Source organism: Heliangelus exortis, chromosome 3, assembly GCF_036169615.1.
Source record: "Heliangelus exortis chromosome 3, bHelExo1.hap1, whole genome shotgun sequence".
Lineage (NCBI taxonomy): Eukaryota > Metazoa > Chordata > Aves > Apodiformes > Trochilidae > Heliangelus > Heliangelus exortis.
In genome coordinates this window covers 25,019,076-25,045,466 of record NC_092424.1, presented here as the reverse complement: position 1 = coordinate 25,045,466, position 26,391 = coordinate 25,019,076, and the positions used below count along the sequence as shown (strand labels likewise).

The following is a 26,391-nucleotide window of genomic DNA, read 5'->3' as shown; positions in this document are numbered from 1 at the left end:
TGTTCCAAACAAGAATGGGAATGTCCTTCCTAACTGGGATAGAAAAACAAAGTTAAAAGCAACAAAGTGACTGAATAACCAAGGGCACTCAGTCACAATCTCTAGGATTACTTACGTAATGCACTGCATAAAGGACTCACAAATGGATAGACGAATTTAAGTACTTCTATATTCAAGCAGGTCTTAAAACCATAGCAAACAATCCTCCTACTTGTCAACCTACATGGCTATAATACGCATGACTTAAAGACATAATTAATATTACATACTAACATGTCATCAGGTTGAGTATGTAACCGTATCTAAACCATGAATTTAGTTTCTGATAAGAAAAGTGAAACCAGCATATCTGGTTTACACACAACAATTAATGTGAAGAGCTGACCCTGTGCCTCCTCTTATTAAACAGAACTTCATTGCTTTGCAAGAAATCCATAGAATATTAAGCCCTACATATTCCAGAGTTGGCTTGAGGCCTAACTAAACTAGAACCACCCCATCCTTATTGGCTTTATATAGATAGGTACAGAAATATACAAAGTTGAAATGATTCATGCTCTCTGGAATGAAGGGCAGCAGTACAGCTTTGCTTAAGCAGAGATATCATGGGAGCAGGCAAAACAGAGCACTCTGATGGCTGGGAAAAGTCACTGAAGGTTATGCATGGTAGCTATCAGAAAAAGGAAGAATGTTGCCAAAAAAGCAGGTAGGGAGGTGGCCAAGGCAGACAATTTCAGACAGCTGAGAGAGTAGATTGGAAGGTGTCTGGGCCAAACAGGGTTTAGTTCTTTGGAACTGCTAGACAAATAAAACAAAACTTGTGAAATAAATCTGCAGCCAAATGCCCAAAATTAAAATATATGGCTCCCACCTGCCATAAGAGTCTTGAGCTCATTTCTCTTTTGGAGGCAGCTAGTATCTTGAGTTATAAAGGAGTTTCTCTCCATATGGCACAACTGAAGGACAAGACAAAGGCAAGGTACAGTATCAAAAACTATTAGATATACATAAAACCCCAAGTATTACACTTCTCCACATGTAGGCAAAAATAGTGCTATGCTCTCTAAATAAATGGAAGCTCAAGATATTTTTAGCAGTCTTGACATATTCCACAGTTTTTTAAATACACAAGTGACACTTCAGTGCTTTAATTAAAACATTAATTCAAACACCCACAAATAAAACTCAAACATCAAAGTATTGTAGATATAATCTGAAAGTATTTTCAGTTTTTTAATAATCACCTCAGGATGCTGTGGTTTCTGAGAATAAGTAGGAAACATTATTTTCCAGAAGTTTCATCTCAGATGGAGACGAGTGATACCGAGCTAGTGAACCACTACAGATTAAAAGCTGCTGATGTAACTTTTCCACACAAAGTAACTTAATTGCAGAAAGTCAGATTAGACTACTATGCTGCCACATAGACTCAAAATTCATTTTTTGTATTGCGCTAATGAGGCGCCAGCTCTTGCTGAACAGCTATGCAGATGTCTACCCTTCAGAAGCTGGAATAACCGTATGTCAAACTTCTGTGGTTTTGCCACTTGATATTTTGGGTGCATGTCTTCATTTGTGATAATAAATATCAATGCAAAAACTAATGTCTCCTCAGATATCTAATGCTTAACACTTAAACCAAGCCTCAACATCTAAACATTTCTCCTGTTAGCTTTGAGTTCTATTCAAAGAATTATGTTATAAAATATACCAGAAGAATAGGCTAGGGATAACACAACCACTGCCAGTTGTTAGGATGGGTTTCACTGCCCTTATGTATATTCTTTTATCCTGCAGTACACACAAAGTTCAATCCTCCTTCCCCTCTTCGATGCCTTTGTTAGGAAAATCTAAATCTCTCTGTCCTTCCACACATATCAATGCTGAAGACTGAGTATTTGAAAGTCACTCCCAAACATATCTTGCATATATGCAGGTACAAAGAAAGGTTTGTATGTAAGGTATCTGTAGAAACAGCCAGAATTGTACTTTAAGTATCAATTAATAAAAAGGCATTTTCTTCAAACAGCAAATAGGGAAATGCAATGGCAATGCTAAACACTGAATCAGACAGCCAGTTTTACAGTGAAGGCAGCAGAATTCAACCCCAGCCTTGCACTTAAAACACCTTAATCACAACACACTCCCATCTGTGTGCACATGCTGATATAGAATACACTATTGTATTTGTTACCTTCTGCACCTTTGCAACCAAACAATCAGGAGAAACTGCTGTACCTTAAACAAAGCCAATAGTGTTACAACGATATGTTTTCCAGAATTTGGTGCTGCTACAGTACAAACCTAAGAGGAAGGGCTTTTGTTTGTCTCTTTACATAACTGAGGCCGTATAGCTCCAGCTGTTTATAGCTGACTAACCCCCAAGGACACATCCTGGAGGTTCAGCTCCTTACCGCAAAAGGCCAGAACACCAGAACTGCAAAAGAAGCAACACTGGCTACAATTTCATGCAGTACTGCTAGAAAAGCTGTCCCTCCTGCAACAACGACAATAGCAAGGACTCCCCTTTCCTCTCCTAGCACTCCCTTAGCTTATACAACTTCAGACTTGCAATAGAAAAAACATACATATACACATATATATACACATTAATATAAAGGCCAGTCAGTAGGGTCAAATCTCTCTTTTTACAATTATTTTTCCAGAGTTGTCTCCAGGTAAACTAATGCTCCAAGACCAGAACTACAGCATTTATGGTTACTTTTCTTTATTATCTACAAAACCTTTCCCAGCCAAAGTAGGAGTTCCATAACTTAACAAGGTGATGGCATTTCTGTGTTTATTGTAAGAAATGCCTATTGCAAATTGCTAACAACTTTTCAAAGTGCAACACTGATTTGCAAAAGCAGGCACACTAATACATCAATGGCCATGACTAATGTATAAACTTTTAATGACCTTGGCAAAATCTTTCATTGGGCAGGTGCCACTATTTTGACTGTACAAAATGTTTTGGAAATATGTTGAAAATTATACATGTTTTGGAAAATGTTTCAGTATAGCAAATGAAGCTATATTAAATAAAAGTTTGACATGGAGGAGAAAACACTCCAAAGTTGTGCAAGTCTCTTTTTTTTTTTCTCTTAAAAAGATATCCTCGAAGTATTGTACATTCACAGAATGCTGACTTTTTATCCAAATAAAGTTAAGATAAAACATTATCTTGAATGGTTTTCAGTTTCATTCACTGTCATCTTGTTTCAGACCTCCTTCTTGTTCAATACTGCCCTCTCCATCACTTTCCTTGTCCCAGTCTTTCATAGATGCTCCCATCATGAAGTCATCACGCAGTATTTTCCATTCTGGTCCCTCTTCAGACTTCACTTCACCCTGAATGTTTGAGGGGAGAAGAGAGAACAGATGAAGATGAAATGACTGTGAAAGTTACTAAAATATGGAAGTTCTTCATGCAATCAAAAACACACCTCTCCCATTCTTACAATTTGCATCACATGACCTACAAAGGGCTAGCTCCTTATGCATGTAATACATAGAAATATGCAGAACAATCATAAATTACTTGATGCTAATAAGCAAACTTTTTTTAACTAACCAATGAAAGAATACAGACACAAAACAATTATTTCTTATGGATGAAATAGTCAACCTTGGGCATAGCTTCCTTTATTGAAATCTTTCTTGGCAATCAGAATGTACTCATGATATCATTTATTAACCCTTAGGTGCTGCTTCATTAGAACACTTCTTGGCACATTTATAAAACACAAATATGGATTCAATAAAGAATCAAAATTCCCCAAATTTAATATTTAACATTAATATTTGACACGTGGACCAAATCCCCTTTATGTGAATGATTACCTCACTACCTGGGCTTGTCATATAGTGAAAAGGTGTCTCTAAGTGAAACAAAGTTGATCTACAACCATCAAACTAATACCACCTTACCCCAAGGTTCCTGCCTCTTGAAAACGGGTAAAACTGAATCCACACTACACAGACTGGTGAGCTATAAAAAAAAAAAAAAGCGACAGAAAGTAGTTTTAGGTTCGCACTGAAAAGAGTGCTTGGTTGGAGTTTCTCCTAAGCGACAGACATTGGGCAGTGCAACAGCTCCATCCTGTGGCAACACTTTTGAAGAACAGCTTGAAACTCCATTCTTAATGAAGGAAAACACTATAAACTGTTTGATGTCCTGCCGAAGAACTTAAAGAGGCTTAAGCCTTTATAACAAAACACCTCCAAGGAAAATGTGGCTCTGAAAAATTATCCTACTAAAGTGGAATCGGGGGCACTGAAAAAAACATTTAGTTTTGCAAGGCCTTTGAACCAAAATTAATACAGGCACCTCAGGTGTGCCCTTGCCACTCCCCTGCTCAAAAGAATAGACCCTAACTGAGTCACCCTGCTTTAAATAACCACCAGCTCCCAACTCTGTACAGTGGATGGGGGTCATGTTACAGGATCCTCTGCAGATGCAGCTTTTTTTTACTATATGTAGTAAACATATGATCACTGCAGACATTTGCTCATGCCTCTTCTTTGTCATGCATGTGGGAACTTGTGATACATAGAACATAGATACATCAGCATATTTAAGCTGATGCCCATGCAATTTTTTGGAAAGAGCAGCATACAGAATTTTATAGCAGGAGAAATGAGGTATAGAGAACGCAGGTCCATGATATCACACCAACAAAAGTTGAGTGCTAAAGTCTGCCAAAGCAGAAATGTTAAATGCAACTTCTGCTGCATTTCTTTTTGAAAGAATACCTCCCAAAACTAGGATAGAAAAGTCTTAACACAATCGGTCCCAAAAAGGAATTTCCCAGGGCCCAGTTCAAATAAAGAGAAACCCTACAACTGTTCCTCAAGGTGCCTGCACTGTGTTTAATTTTGCACCTTTATTCCCCAGCAGCTCACACTACTGCCTACTCCTGAGTAACTCTCCCATCCCAACAACCTCCCTTTTCCCCAGGGTAGTGCCTCCTCACCCCTCTCCACTCTTGCAGCAATTCCCTGCAAATGCTATTACTCAATAAAGCCTGAAATCAACACAGACAGGGTAATCAATTAGCTGGAATTAAGGATTTATAGATAAGGTCTGCCTAGGGACCTACCTTAAGATATTCACATGGGAATAATCCGTGTTAATCCAAACACAGGTATTATGTTCTGGGACACAATGAGAGGGTAGCTTTACTTCCTCCCCCACCCCCTTTTAAAAGTGTATTTCAATTATTTTGTGTTTACTTTTGCACAGTACAGAATGGTCAAAAAGTAGTCACCAAGCTTTTCTTTTTAATCCCAGACCTTAAATAAATCATTTTTTGAACATGCCACAGTGTAAAATTTGAAATACCTAAATGAAAAAAATCCCACCTTCCATACAAAAAAAAATCCAAAATTTTCTTTTTTTTTTTTTTTTTCAGTAACACCAAAGATTTCTGGTTTGTTTGTTTTTTTCCCTGAGATGTGCAGAACACGGATTTTTTTACTTATTTGTTCTCATTTGTTTTTTAGTTGGTTTTTTAGTTTAGTTTTTTGCTTTTTAAACAGCACAGAAGCAACAGGTTATTGTCAGCAATGACAGTGAAGTGGCTCAGGGTTTGAAAAGCTCAGTGCTGGAATTCACCACAAGCTACTATTCAGCATCCATTAGACCTTCTTTCTGGCTATGTCAAGTGAACAACAGGACAAAAGACGGACCTCAACAAAAGAGGGATGCTGCTCCTCCATACGTTACCCACTATGTAAGGCACCACAAAGGTTTGAATAGAGTTTTACAAGAAGCCCTGAAGAAAAAGGCAGAAGTAGCACGTCCATGCCTCAAAGATGGAGATTAAATGCTTGAAAGCAAATCTTTTATCAATTTTAAGCATGCTCCCAAGTGAAGAAAACCCCATGTTTAGTATCTTCATTCCTAACCCATTCACTACTCTATTTTCCCCTAAGAATAACACCTCCCCAAATCTATTGTATCACGAAACATTCTTGGACTCTTAAGAAAATATGCAGCAAGACTATTTGTATAATTAACAATCAGTTCAACTGTAACTTTGCTTCTCAACTTGCTTTAAGTAAGAATGCTAATACATTTCGGTTTTCAATGCCATAATGTGGTTTCCTCTAAATAAACCAAAGCTTGGCATGTGGAAAATAAACCAGCTTTTGAACTTAAGAGTCAGCTGTTCATCCATATATCCCACATTTCACTACAACACTGAAGTCCCCTTTGAACATCCCCAAACAAACCAAAGCAGACTATATAAACATTAACATGTAATGCAGCATCAAGTGGATCCTTCAGTGAGGCAAGGAATGAAAAAATTCTGCTGTTGCTTTTTTTCCTCCCCTTTTTCATACATACAAGAGTTTGTTCTTTGCCTGAAGGTGTGGCAACCTATTTGAAAAGGTCTAAGAGGCAAAATATCTCACGAGTCACTGGTACGCAGTCACGCACTTCTTACCATGAACTAAAATAAAACAGTCCAAAAGACAGAGTGTGGTTACTTTACTGCAGACACTTGCTGGGACAGATCGATAGTCCAGTTGAGAAAAGATCATATAAATAAAACAAACAGCATCTTGCCTGCCTGGTATGCTACTTGAACTATCACAGCTTAAATTTAACGTAAGTAAGGCTCAGTAGTGAGGACACATGTCCCACACTAATTCTGGTTTGAAGACATACCTGCTAAGATGTGCACCAGGACAAGATGAACTGAAATCATTATCCAAGTCCTAATAAATGACTCTAGGATTAAAACCAACCACTCACTCACCAAACAACAAATTTTAGGTCTGTTACAACAGCCACTCCTTGCAGAATCTGGGCTAGAACTGCTTGCTGGATACTTGTGAAGGAATTGGGTCTTTGAAAACCTCATGGCATCATCATCAGCTGTATGATCAAGTTAGAAATATTCCTGTTTTGGTTAATTTCTTTACTACTGTAAGAAATCTGAGCTATGTAATTCACTCTGGGTGATTGCCATTATACAGTAAGTATCTTCAACTGAGACCTGCCAAACTCAAAACTGGAGCTGTGGCTGACTGGATGGGCACTCAGGTGAAAGATCAATCCTCTCTACCCTTCTGAAACTGCCAGAAGCAGCAGCAGAATACTTGAAACTGCACGTAGCTGCTTCAGTCTCAAAAGGAGTGCCTTATCCCAAAATCTGCTTCCTTTGAAATGTTTAAGGAATTAAATTCAATCTGAGTCACAGGACATTGTCATTTCCATCTGTTGCTCTACTGGCACAGCAACATCCTAAAACCAGAGCCAGAAAGTGCCAAAGCATTTCAGAACCCTACACTTGAGCAGACTGAAGTCCCGTAATGCTTACTGGCAAATAACAGCATTAAAAGATATGTTTTGAGACCAGAGCACTCAGATTAAAGACAGCATTTCAGTCAGCTTTCCACCAGTGTGTGTCACTTGAACACACCCCAGTTTCTGCATCTGCAAAACAGCAAACATACCTACATCACCACAGAGATTTCCCTACAGCCTGCATCCAGAAGGCACTAATGGCAGAGTATCAACAAACTAACATTTTTCAGACCTAGAAGTTACAATCACTGCACTGGCCTCCCATGCTCAATATACAAGATGAAATGCCAAAGCTTGGGAACATCTCTCTTTACCATCACATGCAGTTAATGTTTATTTGTACCTGTCAGGGAAGGAATTTCTAACATAAATCTCACTCAAGCAACAACTTTAAGCCCTGAGAAAACAATTGCAACATGTCTAATTAATATGAATTGCCTCCCCAGGTTCCTCCCTGTTGCTGAATGCAAATATCTAAGACTTTGAAATACAGGGAGGCTTTTATCACAATGAAAAAGTTGTGTATCCGCAGAACACATTCTTGCACACATATAACAATTACCTTCCCTGCCAGCCTATATCTCACTGGGAATGACTGCTGCTATTCTGTTCCTCATCCCCCAAACAAGCCAGTTTAAACCTAGCTCAAAAAAACCAGCACAGGCATACAATGTTAAATCTCCATTTAAAAAAAAAAACAAAAAATTAGGAAAGAGGGCAAGATGTGGAAAATGAAGAGCACTGGCAAAATAATTTTTCCTAAATTTGTCTCAAAGGGTAAACAAGCAAGTTTTCTTGAGGCTAGGAGGAAATAAAGAAAACTGCAGCTGAAGTATCTAAAGCAGCAATATAAGCAGAAAATTAAATGTAATTGTTTTGGACAGAAAAACAAGCAGCATTTAATCCTCAGTGCTGCTTGCAACTTTAACTGATTTGAGTAGCACTGAGATATTGACTGTAAGAAAAATTCTGGTGTACTCCTGATACCAAGCAGGCAAAATCCCACAGATCTGGAAACTAAGAATATATATAAACAAAGAATATATACTGCCACTATTGTGAACTTTTGAGCTGAAGCCTCTCAGCAATTCACATTGACTTTGGGAAGCATTTTCAAGCTTCCACACATGCAATCTGGGCAATGGAAACCTAGTCTGCTGCAGCTACGTCTGCACAATCATGTATTCCTGAAGGTGAAAGTCATTCAGTGCCCATTTGCATCCTCCCTCTAAAAGTGAAATTAGAGCAAATGAACTAAATTAAATTGCTTTGGTATATTCAAAAGTGATGCTATACTGCAGCTATCAGCAGTGGCACAGGAGATTACCTCGGGCCATAGGGTCTCTTGTGCAGATCAGTATCTTCACTGGCATTTTTAGTAAATAAATCTAAGAATGAAACTTTTTTACAGTGCATTTTTAAACCTCCTGATCCTGTTCAAACTCCTCTGCAAATAACGCACTGGAATTATTACTAGAAGCATGGCAAATATTTATTTCCTTTTAAACACAGCCAGAAGACCACTCAGAGCTTAATGATCTGCATGAAGAATCTCCCCATCCTCACCTCCTGCTCCAGGGTTTACTACAACTGGGGATGTGTGAAGGAGGAATGCTTTGGGTTGGCACACAGAGGCTTAAACATGCCCCAACCATAGATAGGTCAAAACCGAATTACAGAAATTCTAAAAATGAGCATTCATCTGGACTTAAGAAGAAAAATCATTGGCACTGTTATTAAATTTTCAGTTGCAAAGTATAATCACAGAAAAGATCTCAGCCTTAGTTCATCAGAAACCTCGTAGATCAGCATTTCTGTCAGAAAAAACAAAAATATTTAAAGCATTCAAGTGTAACACAGGGCCCTTCTGCACACAGGACACACGGAAACTCTGCAGCCCTTGCTGTGCTCCAGCTCTGATAACAGCAGTCTTGGAAACCTATCTACTGAACAAGGAAGGAATTTTACCACATTGCTGCTGCAAGACAACACCTGGCCATAGAGATAATGAGATTCCCTTTACACATTTCAATGAGATTATGAACAGCATGGGCATGCTACACTCAGGAGCTACTGAACACACATGAAAATAAGACTCACCTAATGAAACAATCTTATAGTTAAGTTACAACACTGATATGAACTGCTACCTTTACCCATGGAATATTTTCTTGTGAAATATACTCTGTAATTTTAAATTCATGTTCTGTCAAATACCAGGCAAAATGACAGTATTCTGAATATCAGGTAATTACATCACTTCTTTAAAACTGTCAAGCCAAAACATTCCACTGACAAAGACAAAAAGGTCTCCAAATAAAGTAAAGTAAATTTTAAGTAGGTAACAAATAAAAATCAGTTCAAAGCAGACTACAAATTATTACAGGAAAGATACGTAGAAAGAGAAATTCCCTGTGTTAGGTTCCCATATCAGTACAGAAAGTTTCACACAGTATACTTTTTTGGTATGCCATCACTGCTCCATTTCAGTAATTTTTAGTTTTTCCTCCTCTATAACCAAAACTTCTTCATTATTCTCACCTATTCGCTTTTACCTTCACATCTGCAATGCCTTTTATCACTACTGCAGTGAAATTCCTGCCTACCATACTGGCCACTACTATCTCAGTGTTCATGTGTTACTCCTATCCCTTCTTCACCTATAAGTCTCCTTACAGCTTTTATGTTCCATCTGCCGGAAGCAGAGGATCCTTAGAGCAAAGATCACAGAGCACCTGTATCAATTAATTACTCACATAAAGACCCAGTGACTACTGTGGTTAAAAACAACACATGATCAAGACTTCTGTAATTAAAACAATGTCTGTTACACTTCCATTGCTTCTCAGACAAAAATTAGCATAGCAAGTTATGGTATTCAAAGAAGCTGAATAACAAGCTCCTTGTTTAGAAGCCATGTAAGATTTAAGGTAACTGCAATGCTTCCTTGAGAATCTTAATTCTGACTTGGAAGTAAGACAATGTTGTCCATCGGAAAGAACAGCTTTTCATGCTAGCTTATCAGGGTAATCACAGTCTGCAAAATATTGTTTATCTTGTAAAAAAATAAAAAAAAAAAAAAGTCAGCAACTATTATCTAGTTACCAAGAGCAAACTTACAATGAGCCCTTCTTAAGGGCTTACATTGATAATTATAAAAGGAAAATAACGAACTAAGAATTTTGCCATATGGATTATATTCAAAATAAAGGAAGAACTTCTCCAGCTACTTCACATTTCAGCCCTGAAAAAAATGCCACACAGCTTCTCACAAGCCAGAAAGAAAAAAAGCTTCTATCCATTACCTGGTCCTACATTTCTCATTTGCTCCATTAATGAAGACATGATGGAGTTTAAGGATCAGCATAGGCATTACCCAGATCCACAAAATCCTTGTTAGTTGCACAGTTCCCAAATCATCAAACTGGAAAACACAGTTACAGCTGAAGTGCACATTAACAAGCATCCAGCCCAGACTAAGGCTTTCTGCATTGCTGTCCCTCAAAAGTCAAGTACTAGTATCTTCCAATAGTCTACTTCAGACAAACAGATTTTTCTCAGATATCACCCATTTATGCAGTACCTCAGCTGGGTGCTGAAAATTTTCTGCAAGTTTTCACAAAAGCTCGCCTGTTCACCCAGTAGGGAAACATGCAAGCCCACAGCTGTTGGGAGTATGTTTTGGGGTTTTTTTTACATTTCTTTTTTAGAATAAATTAGCAGTTTGAAGATTTTTAAATAATCTGCCTTTGACTCAAATTATTACCCATAAATGATGCTGAAATCATCCACTGAGTGAGTGAGTCCCAAAAGGTTGCCTCAAACAACGAACATTACAGTAATGACCAAGTTCTTCATTTCCAGCACTTAAGAAATCATTGCACAGAGTAGCTGATGAGGAAGACATGGGGATAATAAAAAGCCTTCTCTTCCTGACTCAGGATTTCCACTTACATTTGAGTCCCAAAACAAGTATAGGGATGGCAAAAAAATACAAGGCAGGAGATGGAGAGGAAAAAGAAAAATCTACCACAAAGAACTAGCTTTTGTGTATTTTTATTGCTAACTATGAAATACTGAAGTTTTTATGACTACTAAGCAGCTTGTCTGGTTAAACCTCCTTACCCTCATTGCCCCCGCTTTTACTTAAACGGCTTTTACAACATATTCTAAATGTTTGCAAACCCAAGCTTCTTTTATTTTATATTCCAGTAATTTCCCCAACACCGATGAGTATGAGTGGCAAACTCATTAAGAAGCAGACCATACCCTCAACATAAACAGGCTGCTTTGTAAAAGCAGTTTAAACCTGAAGAGGGTATATGTAAACTGCCCCCTATTTCAATCCCTTATCTTGGCCATCTGGCTACCCTTTTCTCTGTGCTTCTGGCCCTTCCATCTCCTTCTGCGCTCCTCTGAATTTTCCTAACTGCTGCAGATAGAGAAGAAATGACACAGACCACATGCAGAACACTGTCAAGGGTTCAGCAACAAACCAAAAAGAGGTCAGAAAACACAACCTGCGAAAAAGACAGCTTTAGTGTCCTTTGTAATAGTAATAATAGTAGGTTAAAAAAAAAATAAGTATATTTTCTAACCTTTTAATTAGTTTCAGAAACTCTGGTTAAAAACTGGCCAGATTTTCCCATTTAAAAAAACCCCACAACTGAATCTAGCAACAGTCTAACCATTGGAAGCAGTTTAACCCACCAATCCCTAAGTCTACTAAGATAAATAGATGAGTAGGTACCTACAGAGGTCATTTATAATACACATCTGTTAGTTCATCACTCCAGAAAACAAAACATTTTATATTTTAATAAAACTTCAAAGTAAGGATATCACTTTTCAAGATAGTTTCCAGTCAAAAATGCTTAGGTGGGGGAAACAAACTGGTTCAGATAGCCAAGCTCCATCCAGTCTTATTCCCAGAGAACATTTTCTTTTTAGAACTTCATGGAATGTTTAAATCTGTTTTTCTCAAAGCACATTACTCTGCCTGTAAGAGTTATGAACAAAGTAGACAGCTGTTTTTACAAGATTTCCAACTCAATTTAGTAGATAAAAGTTCAATAGGATTTGACGTCTTGTGCTTTGTGTACTTACAGAAAGATCAGAAGAAGATGTATACCACAAGTTTTTCAAATGTGGTTGGTTTAAACACAGTTTTACTGTAAAAGCCCTTGCAGCATCATCTGGGAAAACAGAACACCATCACAGTATCCTGTGCACTAATAATCAAATAGCAAGGCAAGTTAGTCTCAAATATGACAGATGAAATTGTCTCAACACTGCCTGACATTTCAATCACAATTTCCCTGTTTGTATTCCCTTACAAAATCTGCCAGGCTTCAGCTGCTTTAGGCTGAAACCTTTCATGATGTTTCAAGTAAAAATCACTTCAGTCTTTTTAACAGGAAAGTGAACTTAAAACATTTTGTCAACAGGTCTAAGGAGGAAAGAGACATTTCCTACAGGCATGAATTAAAACCTTGCATCATTCATTTTCTTTTTGAACTTAAAAGCCAGCTAAGTACTTATTCTGGAGCTAGGAATATGCCTTTTGCTATGTCCACAAACATCTCCCCAGATCTCGTCAAGCTAAAAACATCTGGAGGACTGCACTCCCCAGACCTGAGGTTGTCACCTCAGCAGATACGACCAGCATTTAGTATCCAAGTTCTCTTAAAATCTCACTCCTCACTAATCACATACTCAGAAGACAGCACTCAAGTTGACCGTGCATGGCTCATGATGACCAACAGCGACCTGGGTCTTTGTGTGCAAGCAGCTGTCAGGGCTGCTCTAGCACTAGGCACCAGGATGCCAAGCTGCAAGTTTGACCCTCAGATGCAGGGGGAAAGAACCTGTCAGGAACATCAGACACAAAGAGGATGAAAAAAAGTCAATGGAAAGAAAAAAAAAAAAAAAAATCATACTCCTTTTTCCTTCCTGAGTTCTGATCAAGTAGCTGACAAAGAGACAGGAAAGGGAAATCTGAGGATAAAAACACAGGAAGGGTGAATCTACTGAATGACAGCCATCATGTGGCCCTTACTCCATTTATCTCGAGTTGAACTTGCAGCATCAAGTTCTTCACATGTATCAACCAAATATACACAAAAACATTAACAAAGAGGTACATTTCCATGTTAACACAGGCATGTGTCACCAGCTGGTGTGAAAGGAAACTGAGCTTGTACATCTTAAAAACCTAAACCTGTTGATGACCCAAACTGGCTTAAGTCAATAGATGTTCCTTCAAACAGATTCAAAGTAAAATGTCAGTCAAACAACTTCTAATATTGCACATCAACCCTTTACTTAAGGAATTCAGGATATAGCATATTGGTGGCACGCTGCACTGTATCATTAAGGATAAAAATTAAAATACAATATACAGTTAGGTAGTCAGCAACCTTTTAAGTATCTGCTCCAAACATATATAAGATGACCTTCAAAAAAATGTACACAAATTTGGGAAAAACAGATATGAATGTTTGATTTATGAAGACACCAAAATTAAAAGTTTCTGTGCATGCAATGGGAAGACATTTATTAAAATTGGGAGAACACAGCTATTCTGGCTGCAGCTGAACTAAATTAGTACTTGGCTGCCCCCCTCAAATCTGCTGGAATACATGCATGCCTGGTTACTCCTCCAATTAGTTCTGTAAAACAAGGACACAACAGCTGTAGTAATAAACTTCCACTAGTCTGCAATGTCATTATCACCTAAGAAAAAAGTTTAAGATTAAAAGAGTTTTCATCTATGTCTTCATCCATACTTCAGAAATAAACTATTTCTTACAGTTGCCTGAAGCAATTATTCAGGCTATTGTCTCTTCAAACAGGTATATGGATGAAAATAATAATATTTTTCCCCTCCCCATTTCTGCACTGTGGAAAAACACAGAACATGCCAGTACATTTGCATCTGCTAGAAAAAGAAGGCAGCCACCCTGGCAGGTTTTAAACAGATCTAGCTTTTAAGCTGAAAAGCACACTTATATCCCCATCTAACTTGGAAAATTAAAGCCCCCACACTGCTTCTTGTTTCTCTGCAAGTATAGCTGTTGGAAGTGTGGTAGTCCTCTGGTACTTGAACAATCTTCAAATTACTGCTTAAAAATAAAGTATTTATGAATACTAAAAGTCTAATGAAAAAAGAAAAAACATCTATAGCAAACAATTCTAATCACTGTGCTTCCAATTGACTTACCAAACACTAGAAGCACTTATTAAATACACTTCAAACAGAAGGAAGTTTCTGGAAAAGCATTTTACTTCAAGTCCCATGTGAGCAACAGCTGATTTCAAATAGCACCTGCATTCTTCTCTGCTCATCTTCATCAATAAATTATTTTAGAACAGCCACTATTTTGAGACTAATACACCAATTTTTTCCAGATGCCATCACAACACAGGAAGCAAACTGAAGTAATCCTGCTCTCACTTCCACCACTGAAAGGCTCTGCAACAGGTCTGGTGTAAGAAAAATTAAAAGTTGAAGCGAACATAGGTGATGCAGAAAACCAGGAGACAAAGACTGAATTTAAAATTAAATGTTGATGAGCACAGGTTATTCTTGTCACAAAGGATTAAAGGTTATTATAAAAGGTTATTCTTGTCTCATTTTCATGACAGTTATTTGTATTTCCCTGGAAAATGGCTTACCACTTTATAATGCTTTATAATGCTTTATAATGCTTTACAAAGTGACATTGAAAAAAGTCAAGATGAAGGCTTCTGCTACTGAATGATGCTGTTTCTATGGACATGAAGCAAAAGTGAAGGCTACTCTGGGAATGTTAACTCTGAATTTTTTTAATCTTCTTACAGCTAAGATTTCAAGATCTGGTGGAATTCACTACATCAGCCAACATGTCTGTGCAGCCCTCAACTTCACTGAATCATGGATGCAAAGGTACTTCCCTGACCCATAAAATGCTACAAGGACCGAGATTTGTTCTATAGACATCCTACTTCTGTATTTGTTTTATAGACATAATGATGACTTCAGACTCCAGGTTGGAAATGTTTTTTTAAATGTGTAGTTTAATAATGTTTCTTATAGTATCATATGGGTAGGCAACTGCAAGACACAACCAACTCATACTGAAATGAAGATCTGATCTTCAAGGGTTGTGTTAAACAAGACTGAAAGCTCTCATATCTCTCAATAAATGCGTCCTTCCCCAAGAATAAAACCACCACCCGAAACCTCAAAAACCCCACGCAAACAACAAATAAGTGGTACTTTAAAAAAAGAAATTACTACATTTATTGATTTTTTTTCCCCACATTGCAAAGCTTTCAGATAAGGTGGTGAGGGGAGGGAAATTATATTATCTTACCCAGAGGCAAGCAGCATGTATATGACATTGGAAAAACACGGAAAAATATTTACACAAGTCAGCTGGCTCAGCAACGATTAAGAAATACCTTGATAAACAGCTAATGATATGAAAAGCAAAGCTTTTGGGTTCAGTTCAGAAAAGTAATTACTCCCATCTGGGCACAGAAAATCTGAAGAAGGGCCACAGTTTCAAATAGCACAGGAAAACTTTCACAGCCTTACAGTCTTTCTTTCATAGCTCCATTAGATGGGCACATACCAAGTAATATCTAGGTCAAGATCTAAAAGTATGCAGGACTGTAAGTGATGTTCTCACAGGACACAGGTTACCTTCCCATCAATGCAAGAAGCTGATGGAAAACAGAGAACACACTTAAGAAAGTCGTTGTACTACTGTTAAATCCAACTGCTATGGATGGGACCTTACAGAGCATTTAATTTCTTTCTCTCATGCATACTCAGACCTGACTAATAGCTGTCCACAACAGAGCTTTATAAGGGCTTTAACAATCCTTGGAATCTGGGAGAAACCACCAAACTTTCAAAATTATGGCAACACATCTTGCATTCAAAACCACTACAGAGTAAGAAAAAGCATTTGCCCATTCTCACAAATATAGTAGTTTCCTTTCATAGCACAAGGCTTGAGTCAGGAAAGGTTTGCTTTCACTGGGAAAACTTTATTTTGCTGGTTTTCTTGCTGACTTCTTTTATGTGGGTGGGGTAATATTTTTAATTGTTCTGGACCTCATTTTAATTGATGGCAGAATGCCTGGAGTTTGGTATTGGCATCTCTTCCACTGTTTTTGCTGAGATAAATGAATACATTTTCCCCTTTTTTAAAATTGAAATTCACTCCATACTCTCAATTGCTAAAAAACAAAGCATGCTATTACAAAAAAATCCCACAAAACAAACAAAAGCTCTCATAGGGCACAAATAATTTACCAAACTCCTGCTGCAAGGAATTCACCACCCAAAAGCTTCATCCCTGCTTACTACCCTCTGAAAAACCCTCAAAGACCAAGAAGCAGAGAGATGACAGCAGTAGCATTCAGTTACTGTATGTCTGTAATTCTGAAAAGGAGACTGAAAATCCAGTTTTGGCCTCTACCTCAAGCATCAACAACTATGAGGATGGGAGCCTGATAAATTGATAAGATACACTCTCAAGAGAAAATAAGGCAGATTAAGAACAGCTTAAAAAAAAGTTATTAAAGAGTTTGGTTCACTACTGAATAAAGTCACCAAAGTAAATGCAATAAGGGAGAGAATGCAAGGGATGGACTAGCCAAGCAGACACGTCTATTAAAAAAAATAAAACCAAACAACACCACACGAAAAACAAAAAGCCCTAATGCCCTCCCCAGAAGTCAAACCTACAAGTATATCCTTACATGAATGCAAACTCCAAAATCCACAGGTTTTTTTCCACAAGCAATATGAAAGTAGCATTTATATCAATACCCAAAGCCTATGCTAACCAGTCAGCAGCTAAGTGCTCCAGAGCACTTTAATGGAAATATGCTGTTACTGATGCTGCCAAAATAAGACCTTTTTCCATAGCATAGAAACAATTGCAATGTATGTTTTCCGACCTGGTAATTAAGAAAATTGTCCTGCTACCTTGAGACAAAGAAAAAAGGTCCTCAGTTTTGCTTAGCTATTGATTCAATGCCTACTACAACAGTAGCTGGCACATCACTCTGATGTTGTTCTGCTATTTCAGGGGAGAGAGGGAGAGGGGGGAAAAAAAAAAAAAAAAAAAAAAAAAAAAAAACAAAAAAAACAAAAAAAAAACCACACACATGCATGGCCCCCCACCCAAACAAGCAAGCTGGAATTACTTAAGGAGAAATAAAGTGTCAGCACCAAGCTAAATTGTTCTCATTATCTGAAGAATTTAGAAAATACTTTAATACTACACTTGCATGAAAATTGTATGAAATTTTAATGCCAGGCACTGTTTCAGCATGCTCCCCAAGTGCACACAAACAAAAAACATATGACAAGCTGTTGTCTCCCAACTGACTAAAGTATTTCTTCTTGGCACAGAAAAGCACTTAGTTAAGTGCTGTGAATCTGGGCCAACAAAGTAATCCACCCACTTCCAAGCACAAAGTTCAAACCTGAACACAAATGCACAAAACTGAGCAGCTTCTGAAATACAAGAAAGAGTATGGCTGAAGAACTTGTTTTCAACTCTGAGCTACTTGGTGATTTGAAAGAAGTGATAAAGAGCTGGATGAGTACAACTACACTGCATTTCTCTCGAGCACATCTGGAAAAAGGGGAATGGGTGAAAAGCTATCTTTTCAAATCAGCGTAACTGCAATGAAGCCGTATCAGTCTAACGCACACACACACACGCACAAACACGCACATGGAAATAGGGAAAAGAAAAGCCTATACAGAACATTTAATGTGACTCGGTTTCTTCCTGTTGTGGTATTCACTTGTATGGCAAAGTCCTTCAGTTCTAGATACCGTAATGTGGAAGAAGTCTGAAATGCCCTAAATTAGGGTACACACAAGTAGTACAGTCCAACACACCTTGTGAGATAAAGAGTTCCCGTGTCTTTAATATTTTTAAAGAGCTGAAAACTACTACTGGCAAAATTCCAAAGGTCACAACCCACTAAAACCTAGCAGTTCATTCCATGGATGGTACAAAGTCAAAAATAAAATCCAATTTTTTGCATTTTTTTAAAACACACAGCTAAGCCATTACTTGTACACAAGGCTTTATATCTTATCAGAATTGCTTCCAGGGTTTTGTACCTTGATGCTCAAAAGACAGGGGAAACAGGCTAAGAGCTACTTGTTTCCTTCCTTGAGCAGTCTCAAAAAACCCCAGACCACTTGGATCACAGCTGTTCCGAAGAGCAGACACATTAACACAGTTACTATACTGAGAAAGTAGTTTTTATGCATTTTTTTCTCCCAGATTAGGCCTACCTTTTTCCTTTTTCCAGCTCTTACAGCAGTATTCTTACTTCCTTTATCACCCTCCATGTTTCTTAAAACGTCGATGAAATCTTTCTTTGAAACAGATGACAGCAGCTTAGCACGCTGCCTATCAGAGCTCCCAGCTTTCTTCACCTTCTCATCAACGTTCTTCTGGTGCATCCTGACAGCGTTAAATAATTGTACAACGCCTCTGGGATGGGGAAAAAAAAAACAGAACAACAAAACCAAAGTTTTTCACTCGAGTTTCCTTTACAGAAATGGACCCTCTACAAAAGCAATTATTCAGTGCAGAGACTGAATGGCTTCTAGCTTCCCAAAATGGTTACTTAGAATCACAACTCAGTTAAGAAGTAACATTTACTAGAACCTCATTTTCACTTTTCCTTCACATTTATTGCTAGGATCCAGTAACAAACAAATCCACAACTAACTATTCAGACCCCAAAGTAGGCATGGTTAACACAGCACTGAGATAAATGCAAGAACATGCTACTCATCCTGCAATCAGCTATTAAATCCCTCAGGTAAGATCTTAAAAGCAGCTGTAGTATGGGGACAAGGAGAGGAATGAGTAAGGAGACAGATACAGACAGCACATCTTCAACTGGTTCTGCTACACCAAACTACCACAATGCAGTACAGGCAGCTGAATGTAACAGACTCAGATCTGGTGAGTCCTCTGCAGAGAAGGAAAAAACAGTAGAAACAACTTTTCTGCATTTTTAAAGCATTAAATTAACAAAAGGAGGGGATCTAACAAAGCACTTCTGTCAAGCAAACATTACATTCCCAACTAAATTTTTATTCTTTCATAAAGCTTCTGAAATCTTTTGTTGAACTTGATACTGTTCAGTGCAGACCTGTACATAAATCATTTGGCTCCTGCTAGTCACTTCTTAAGAAGAGTTTAATCACATTGGAAACAGATTACGTGCAAAGGCCTTTTCTTTCCTTTCCTCCTTTTCTTGATATACATGTTTAAGGAGAGCATTCAGAAAAGCTCTTACCTTGTAGCAATTCTCTGAAGATTTCTTTCTTTGTCTCGGTCTTTGACAACATCTGGCTTCACTCGGCACATCATTTCCCACTCCTGCTTTTTATGAAGCTGCATTATAAATATTGTTACATGAAACAACATGCAGTGTTTGAGAATGCAGCATGCTCTGATACACTACATAGGAAGGAAGACAGTACAGAAGGAAAAGATAAATCAACAATGCTCAATTTGGTTTGAGACTAAGGGGAGCTCAAATACGGGGCGGGACAACAGGTCTGAGGCAAGTCACTTGCACTGACACACCAAGGGCCACAGTCAAATCTCAGAGCCATGTGCCTTCTCTAACAAAAACTAGAAAAGTCACACTAGAATGAGGCTGCTGGCTTAAGACAAGCAAAAGCAGTCTAGAAAAACTCAAAATGTTTTCCTTTCACATTGGCTTCTACAAACAAGGAAAATATTCCAAGGCAGCATTCAACTCCCAAGACTTCACAAACTGATCACAGAGAAATTTATACACAATTAACCCCTGGCTCTATCCAGATAGGCATGGGAGCCTTGGGAATTTGACTTACCCCCGACGAATAAACCACAGAACAGCTTTGTGACAGACAGTGCCACACAGTAAAGGCTGTAACAAGAATAAAAACACCAGGAAGAGCACCAAGTGCCCACCAGAGAACAACTGTTGTGCACAGCACCGATTTTTCTCTTATTTTTGAGGCTTGCTCAAAACCAAACTGCTCTACTTTACCATTACCAGGGGCCATAACATCACCAGCTTTTTTCCTGCAGTAGTAGAACACAGAATTTCCCTTGCCTCAGTTTCAGGAGTAAGGTTGTGAAGTATGTTTTTTCCCTTCTAATAATTTCGCAGTATTCTAGTCTGGTGATTTTGCATTAAGCATGTTATATGTAAGAAATTTTTCATGGAATTTCGGGGTCCTTATCTTTATTCCAGGCAGACTACTATAAATTTGCGAGTTTATGACTATGTTTTGGCTTTTTACTAAAAAATTGTCCTACTGTAGCTTAGATTAGCAAGAAATTATTAGAAAGCAGACTGTTCTCATGTTTGTCTAAGAGTAACAAGTCAGTTTTGGGACCTGAAGCCCATTCCTGCTTTGGAGTTAACCCACTTATCTGGTGGATTAGAACAGGTACTTAGGACAACCAAAACTGAGCAGATGTCATACTGAAGCTCTCTGGATACAAAAGTCAGGCCATGGCCTGACCACAGCATGTCTCAAACTGTCAGGTGGATAATAACCTGGTGATGTTATTGAAACAGAACTGGTATGATGAGATACTAGAACTAAAAATGTGTTTTAGCTTGAAGGTAAATCAATCACAGCCTAGAATTTAAAGTTCCACTAAAGACACACAAGCAAATTACTTAATTGCCATCATAGTTTTGTCATTAACAGTTTCAGAACCAGAAGCAACTTAGGGCACAGACACGGTAACAGGAACTTTCTACCACGAACATCATCGAGGAGAGCAATGATTCAAAAGCACACCAACGATTACTGCAACCTTAATCTAAAGGCCTTGGATTTTGGAATTCAGCAGAGAATTTCCATGAAGGCAGTTTTCTTCCCTTTCTCCCTCTCACTTCCACGGAGAGAACTATTTTGACTTCTAATGCTGACAAAGTGAAGTACACCCCAAGTCAGTAACAGCAATTAGAAAACTAAGCTTAAATCAGCTGCTTTCACCCTTTCAACAAAAACACCTTCAGCTGACAGATTGGAACAGTCCTGCTCCCACAGATGCCTGATGGCCCAGAAAAAGCAGTGAGGGAAAAAGCTCTACAGCATGACTATCTGGAAAGTAAATAAATTGAAACTACTGGAGATCACTGTGGAGGAGAATGTAAAAATTGAGAGTCTCAGAGCACTCTCCTAGATCCCCACTGAGGGGATCTTGCATGTATCCCAGGCTGTGACCACACAACAAAATATTGCACCTTTTTCTCACCTTCATTCTCTTCTCCCGCCTTTCTTGCTTTTCCTTTTCTCTCCCCTTCTCCAGTTTTTTGTTCTTGGCCAAGATAGTGGATTTATTTTGTGGAATCTTTTTGTTGAGTACTTTTGCCATGGCATCTGCCCAGCCTGCACTTGGGCCAGCTTTGGAGCTTGTTGCTTCCTCAACCCCTTTGCCAAGGGCTGATGTTTCATCTTCATCATCACCATAATCTTCATCTTCACCTCCTGAAGAGCAGCTGTCTTCTGGAATTTCTGAGCTTAAGTCAGAATCTGTAAAAAAAAGGTACAGAAAAAAGTATCATGAGTTGTGTTTCTAGTAAGGATCCATCAGTAGCTTAATTTGCTTCATATGTAAATGGTATCCGAGTTCAGGGCCACATACTGCTTGTTGTTATAATTAATTCCTCTAGTAGGCATACACCAGCATAATGAGTTTATTACAAAGCATCCAGTGCAAGTGCTTGGGCATCTCAGTGATGTTTTAAAGAGATTTAAGAGGCTGGGTAAAATGTAGCCTTGGAAAATTATTCGTTGCTTAATAAATATTATGTTTACGACTGGCAAGATTTGGAAAAAAAAAATCACAAAACACCAGGGTATTTTCCAGTTCAAAAATTAATAATTTAAAAATGCACATACACAGATGTATGCATATGTAAGTATGTGTGTATGTACATACTGTTACGCAACAGTGACATCTAGTGCCTGAAAGCAACAGCCACTGGGACTGAGCAGAAGGTGGGGACTAGTTCTTACAGGAAAGCAAAACCTGCTCAAGGAAAATAAAGTTAGCTTAAAGGATCAAGATAGTTGTCAGGTAACTCAAAAGAAAGAGGCACTGAGCTTCCCTGGAGTGAGTAATGGCTCAGTTTCTTGATACGCAAATAAACCACCGCCAAATTCAAGTTTCCTTACCCTATGCCCTCTTCAAAACAGAAAATAAGGAATCGAAGTTAAAATACTGAAGTCTCGAATCAAGCAACAGCAAGACAGGAGAGAAGAGCCAAGTGGACGGCAAATCAAACAGATGAAGAATCTGCTACTTCCCTCATCAGTCTGTTCCATGGCTCAAATACCAAAAATAAATTCTTAAATGGTGCAGAATGAAGTACAATGGAATGGGCTGCAAGTTTTGGGTGTGCTAAGGTACATTTGGTTATTTCAGTGGACCCACTTCATCCCATAATCGAGACACTATTAACTACCATTCCACCAATATCTGAACCACCCAAAAGTGGCACATTAATTACACGATATACAACTTTCAGGGCTGCAAATCAACTGCTGGACAGAAGGATACTGGTTTCTGACACCTCTGCAGTCCCACCAGCTCTGAGATACCAGCTGACTACTTCAAAAAGAGTATGTTAAAAAGTTACGTATTTCTAAGCCAAATACTTTACTTCATAAGCACTACTATAACCCATGAACAACCTTTATCAACCAAATCATTTGAAGAATGAAGTCAGGACTGCTTCACAAGATCTTTCCATAAAGCCATGCAGACAGCTATAAATTATAAACCTTACTAATCATCTATTTAATTACTTAACAACCATGAACATTTACTCTTTTGCCAGGCTAACTCTTTATTCTGCCTTCAGCAAGTATCTCTTTGAACCAGCAAAAAAACTCCAACAATGTAGCAGAAAAACTGTTAAGCAATTTAAAACAAAGCCTCTAATGCCCAGGCACATTGAGAGGCTTAGACAGTATTTCATGATGGAAAGAAGGTATATTATATTTACATCATAAAAGTGAAATAGAATATTTACTGAATACCTGGTCATTATCTACACTGGTGAGATTTTTACTACCCCCAAGGTGAACACAGTGTTGTGTTATGCTACACGTAGGATAAATTAGGGAATTTTTTTCTTAGTGGTCCTTACCATAAACTGGAAATTTAGAAGTGGGAAATTCGTTCAGCACATTGAGAAACTACTAAAGGTATACTTTTGATTGTGTCAGTGTCTCCATATCCTGATTTCCAAATTAAAATTAAAATTAAAAAAAAAAAATCAAACCACTGCACATAAAGATGTACTGCAGCCTGGCTCCTACTTGTGAAACAACTTGCCAAGTTTTCACCCCGAAGTCTTGTCCATGCTAGAATTTCAAGTCCATGCTAGATTTCAAGTAAGAATGCAACCTCTACTTGTGACACAGTATGCGTACTGTTAAAAGCTAAAATCTACTGCTATCTACTCCCACACAAGGCTTCCCCTTGGGTTCAGTCGTGACCCTCAAACAAGACAGAATCACAGTGAGGATGACTCCAAATGACAACCTTGATTGCACCCCGAAAATAAAAAGAGAGAAATACAATATTCAGTTACATGATACAGTTAATAAGTCACCACAATGAGCTGTGATGCAAGGATTAGGTTGATGCACAGGAAGATCCAAGAAAGAGTGGAGCACCACGTGTAAAGGATGAAGCATGAGTACTGTGTTCTCTGTGTTCTCTCGCTGGATTACTGCAACTGGGGTACCTCACGGGTTTCCTTCGGAGCAGGAACCTCGTACAGAAAGACAAACAGAGGCAAATACAGAACCCATCGCACTCCAGAACTCCTCCAGTCATCCCAGTCACCGCCCCACCCTCAATAAAAGAATACCCCAGGGCCACACGGCAGAAGAAATTATTTGGGTGGCCTCAGGTAATACACGAGCTGCTGTTGGTACTCCGAGGACTAAGCAGAAGCAAACCAAAAGGCACAGCGCAGGACAGCAGGGCCAGTGGGCTACCAGCTGGCTAGCAGCCGGCACCACACCAGGCACCGCGGGGAAGCCACCCACGGGGGGCCCCACGCTCCCAACCCCATCGGGAAGGGGAAGGGGCTCGACCTCTGACTTCGCCTCTGCCGCCCCGCACCGACCGGCTCCAGCCCTCAGCCCAGGCTCCGGAGGAACGAAGGACGAGGCAAAGAGAAGCAGCGGCCCACGGCGGACTCTAGAGAAGTTTAAGAAGCCTGTCCGAGCAGCGAGGAGCCCAGACCGCTTCCCGCCCCTCCGGGAAGCGCTGCCCATTACCCCCGTCCGCCTCCTCGCCCGCCGCAGCCCGGCGTCCACACGTGCCCGACACGGCAGCCGCCATCTTCCCGAGGTTTCCCTTAGCGTCGACTTCCGGCATGGCCTCCGCGCCGCCAATCCGCGTTCCGCCTCCAAAGGTTCCGGGCAAGCGAGCGGGGACTCCAACTGCGGCGGCTTCCGGAACGGTCAGTTAATTCGCTGCCACCTTTGGGAGCTCGGGTGGTAGTAAATTCGTGTTTAGTGTGTATTGCTGGCTGGGGAGAAGAGTTGGAGGTCTTAGTTTTACAATGCTAATATCCCTTAAAAGATGCAATGCTCACATCCCTTAAGAAAATTTAACCATGCTTTCAGACCTTGCTTCAAGGCCCAAAAAGGAGGAGAGCTTTTAACGTGAGGAGCGGGAAACCAAAATTTAGCTGTCCTTTTGCTCAAATTAAAGAAAAAAACCCAAACAACAAAACAAAACCAAAAAACCCCAAACAAACCAACCAACCAAAAAGACAGGTGAACTTACTACATAGAATCATAAAATCTGCTTAGTCGGAGGGAATCCATCAGGATCATCAAGTCCAACTCCTGTCCCCGTGTAGGGCACCCCCAGAATCCCACCATGTGCCTCAGAGGTGTTATCCAAATGCTTCTTGAACTCAGGCAGGCTTGGTGCTGTGACCACTGCCCTGGGGAGCTCTTTCCATTGCTCAACTGCCTCCTGTCGGAACGACAAGGGAAGACAAATGGGCAATCAATGTAATTAACAAACAAGTTTCAACTTTAGTGAGAGTTCAGGGTTCCATTTATACTGTTGTTGTTAATTATGCCTACGAGTCAGTTACTGATTGGCTGTTACTGAAAAGTTATATTTGCACGCTCCCCCCCCCCGCTTGGGGATTTTCCACTCATACCCCCACCTTGTTTACTTGCTATCTTACTTTTTCAAACTTTGTAACAAAACCGCCAAGGACACTGTGTCCTTGCCATGTCTGTTTACCAAGCCATTCTCCAACAGCCCCCTGTGTGAAAAACCTTTTCCTGATATCAAACCTCCCTGATTCAGCTCCCTACCATTTCCACAATTCCTGTCTTTGGTCACAGGAATGAAGAAATCAGCACCAGTCCCATCTCTTCCCCTCGTGAGGAAACCCTATACTGTAATGAGGTCACCCCTCAGCCTCTTTTTCTCCAAACTGAACAATCCAAGTGACCTCAGACACTCCTCATAATTCATCCCCTCCTGACCCTTCACCATCCTTGTTGCTCTCCTTTGGATGTTCTCCAACAGCTCGATGTCTTTTCTATCCTGTGGTGGCCAAAACTGCACACAGGACTCAAAGTGAGGCTGTACCAGAGTAGAGCAGAGTGGGACAATCACCTCCCTTGCCTGGCTGCCAACGCTGTGCTTGATGCACCCCAGGACACAGATGGCCCTCCTGGCAGCCAGGGCACACTGCTGGCTCTTACTCAGTTTGCCACCAACCAGGACCCCCAGGTCCCTCTCTGCCATGCTGCTCTCCAGCCACTCATACCCCATTTACTATTTTCCAACTGATGTCATATCCTGTTTTGAATACCTTTTTTCTACACTATATTTTCAGAGAAGGGTTACTCTTAATAGCTAGTATCTGTAGAAGGAATGAGATCAAACCTTTTTGGACACCAAAAGGCACACTGGCTTCAGACAGGTGTGTAGGTCATGGACCCCTTGTAAACAATTCTGCTTTTCTGT

At 39.4% G+C, this 26,391-nt stretch overlaps 1 protein-coding gene across 1 annotated transcript; it reads right to left on the bottom strand.

The window, feature by feature from the left end:
• Positions 1 to 1,966: 1,966 nt before the first annotated feature.
• Positions 1,967 to 24,800, bottom strand: RRP15 (ribosomal RNA processing 15 homolog). The gene is made up of 5 exons (XM_071739678.1): positions 24,669 to 24,800; positions 21,625 to 21,902; positions 19,655 to 19,752; positions 18,636 to 18,837; positions 1,967 to 3,351 (listed from the first exon to the last, which is right to left on the bottom strand). Exons 1-5 carry the CDS (start codon positions 24,766 to 24,768, stop codon positions 3,202 to 3,204), a joined length of 828 nt encoding a protein of 275 aa, XP_071595779.1. The 5' UTR covers positions 24,769 to 24,800; the 3' UTR covers positions 1,967 to 3,201.
• Positions 24,801 to 26,391: the final 1,591 nt, after the last annotated feature.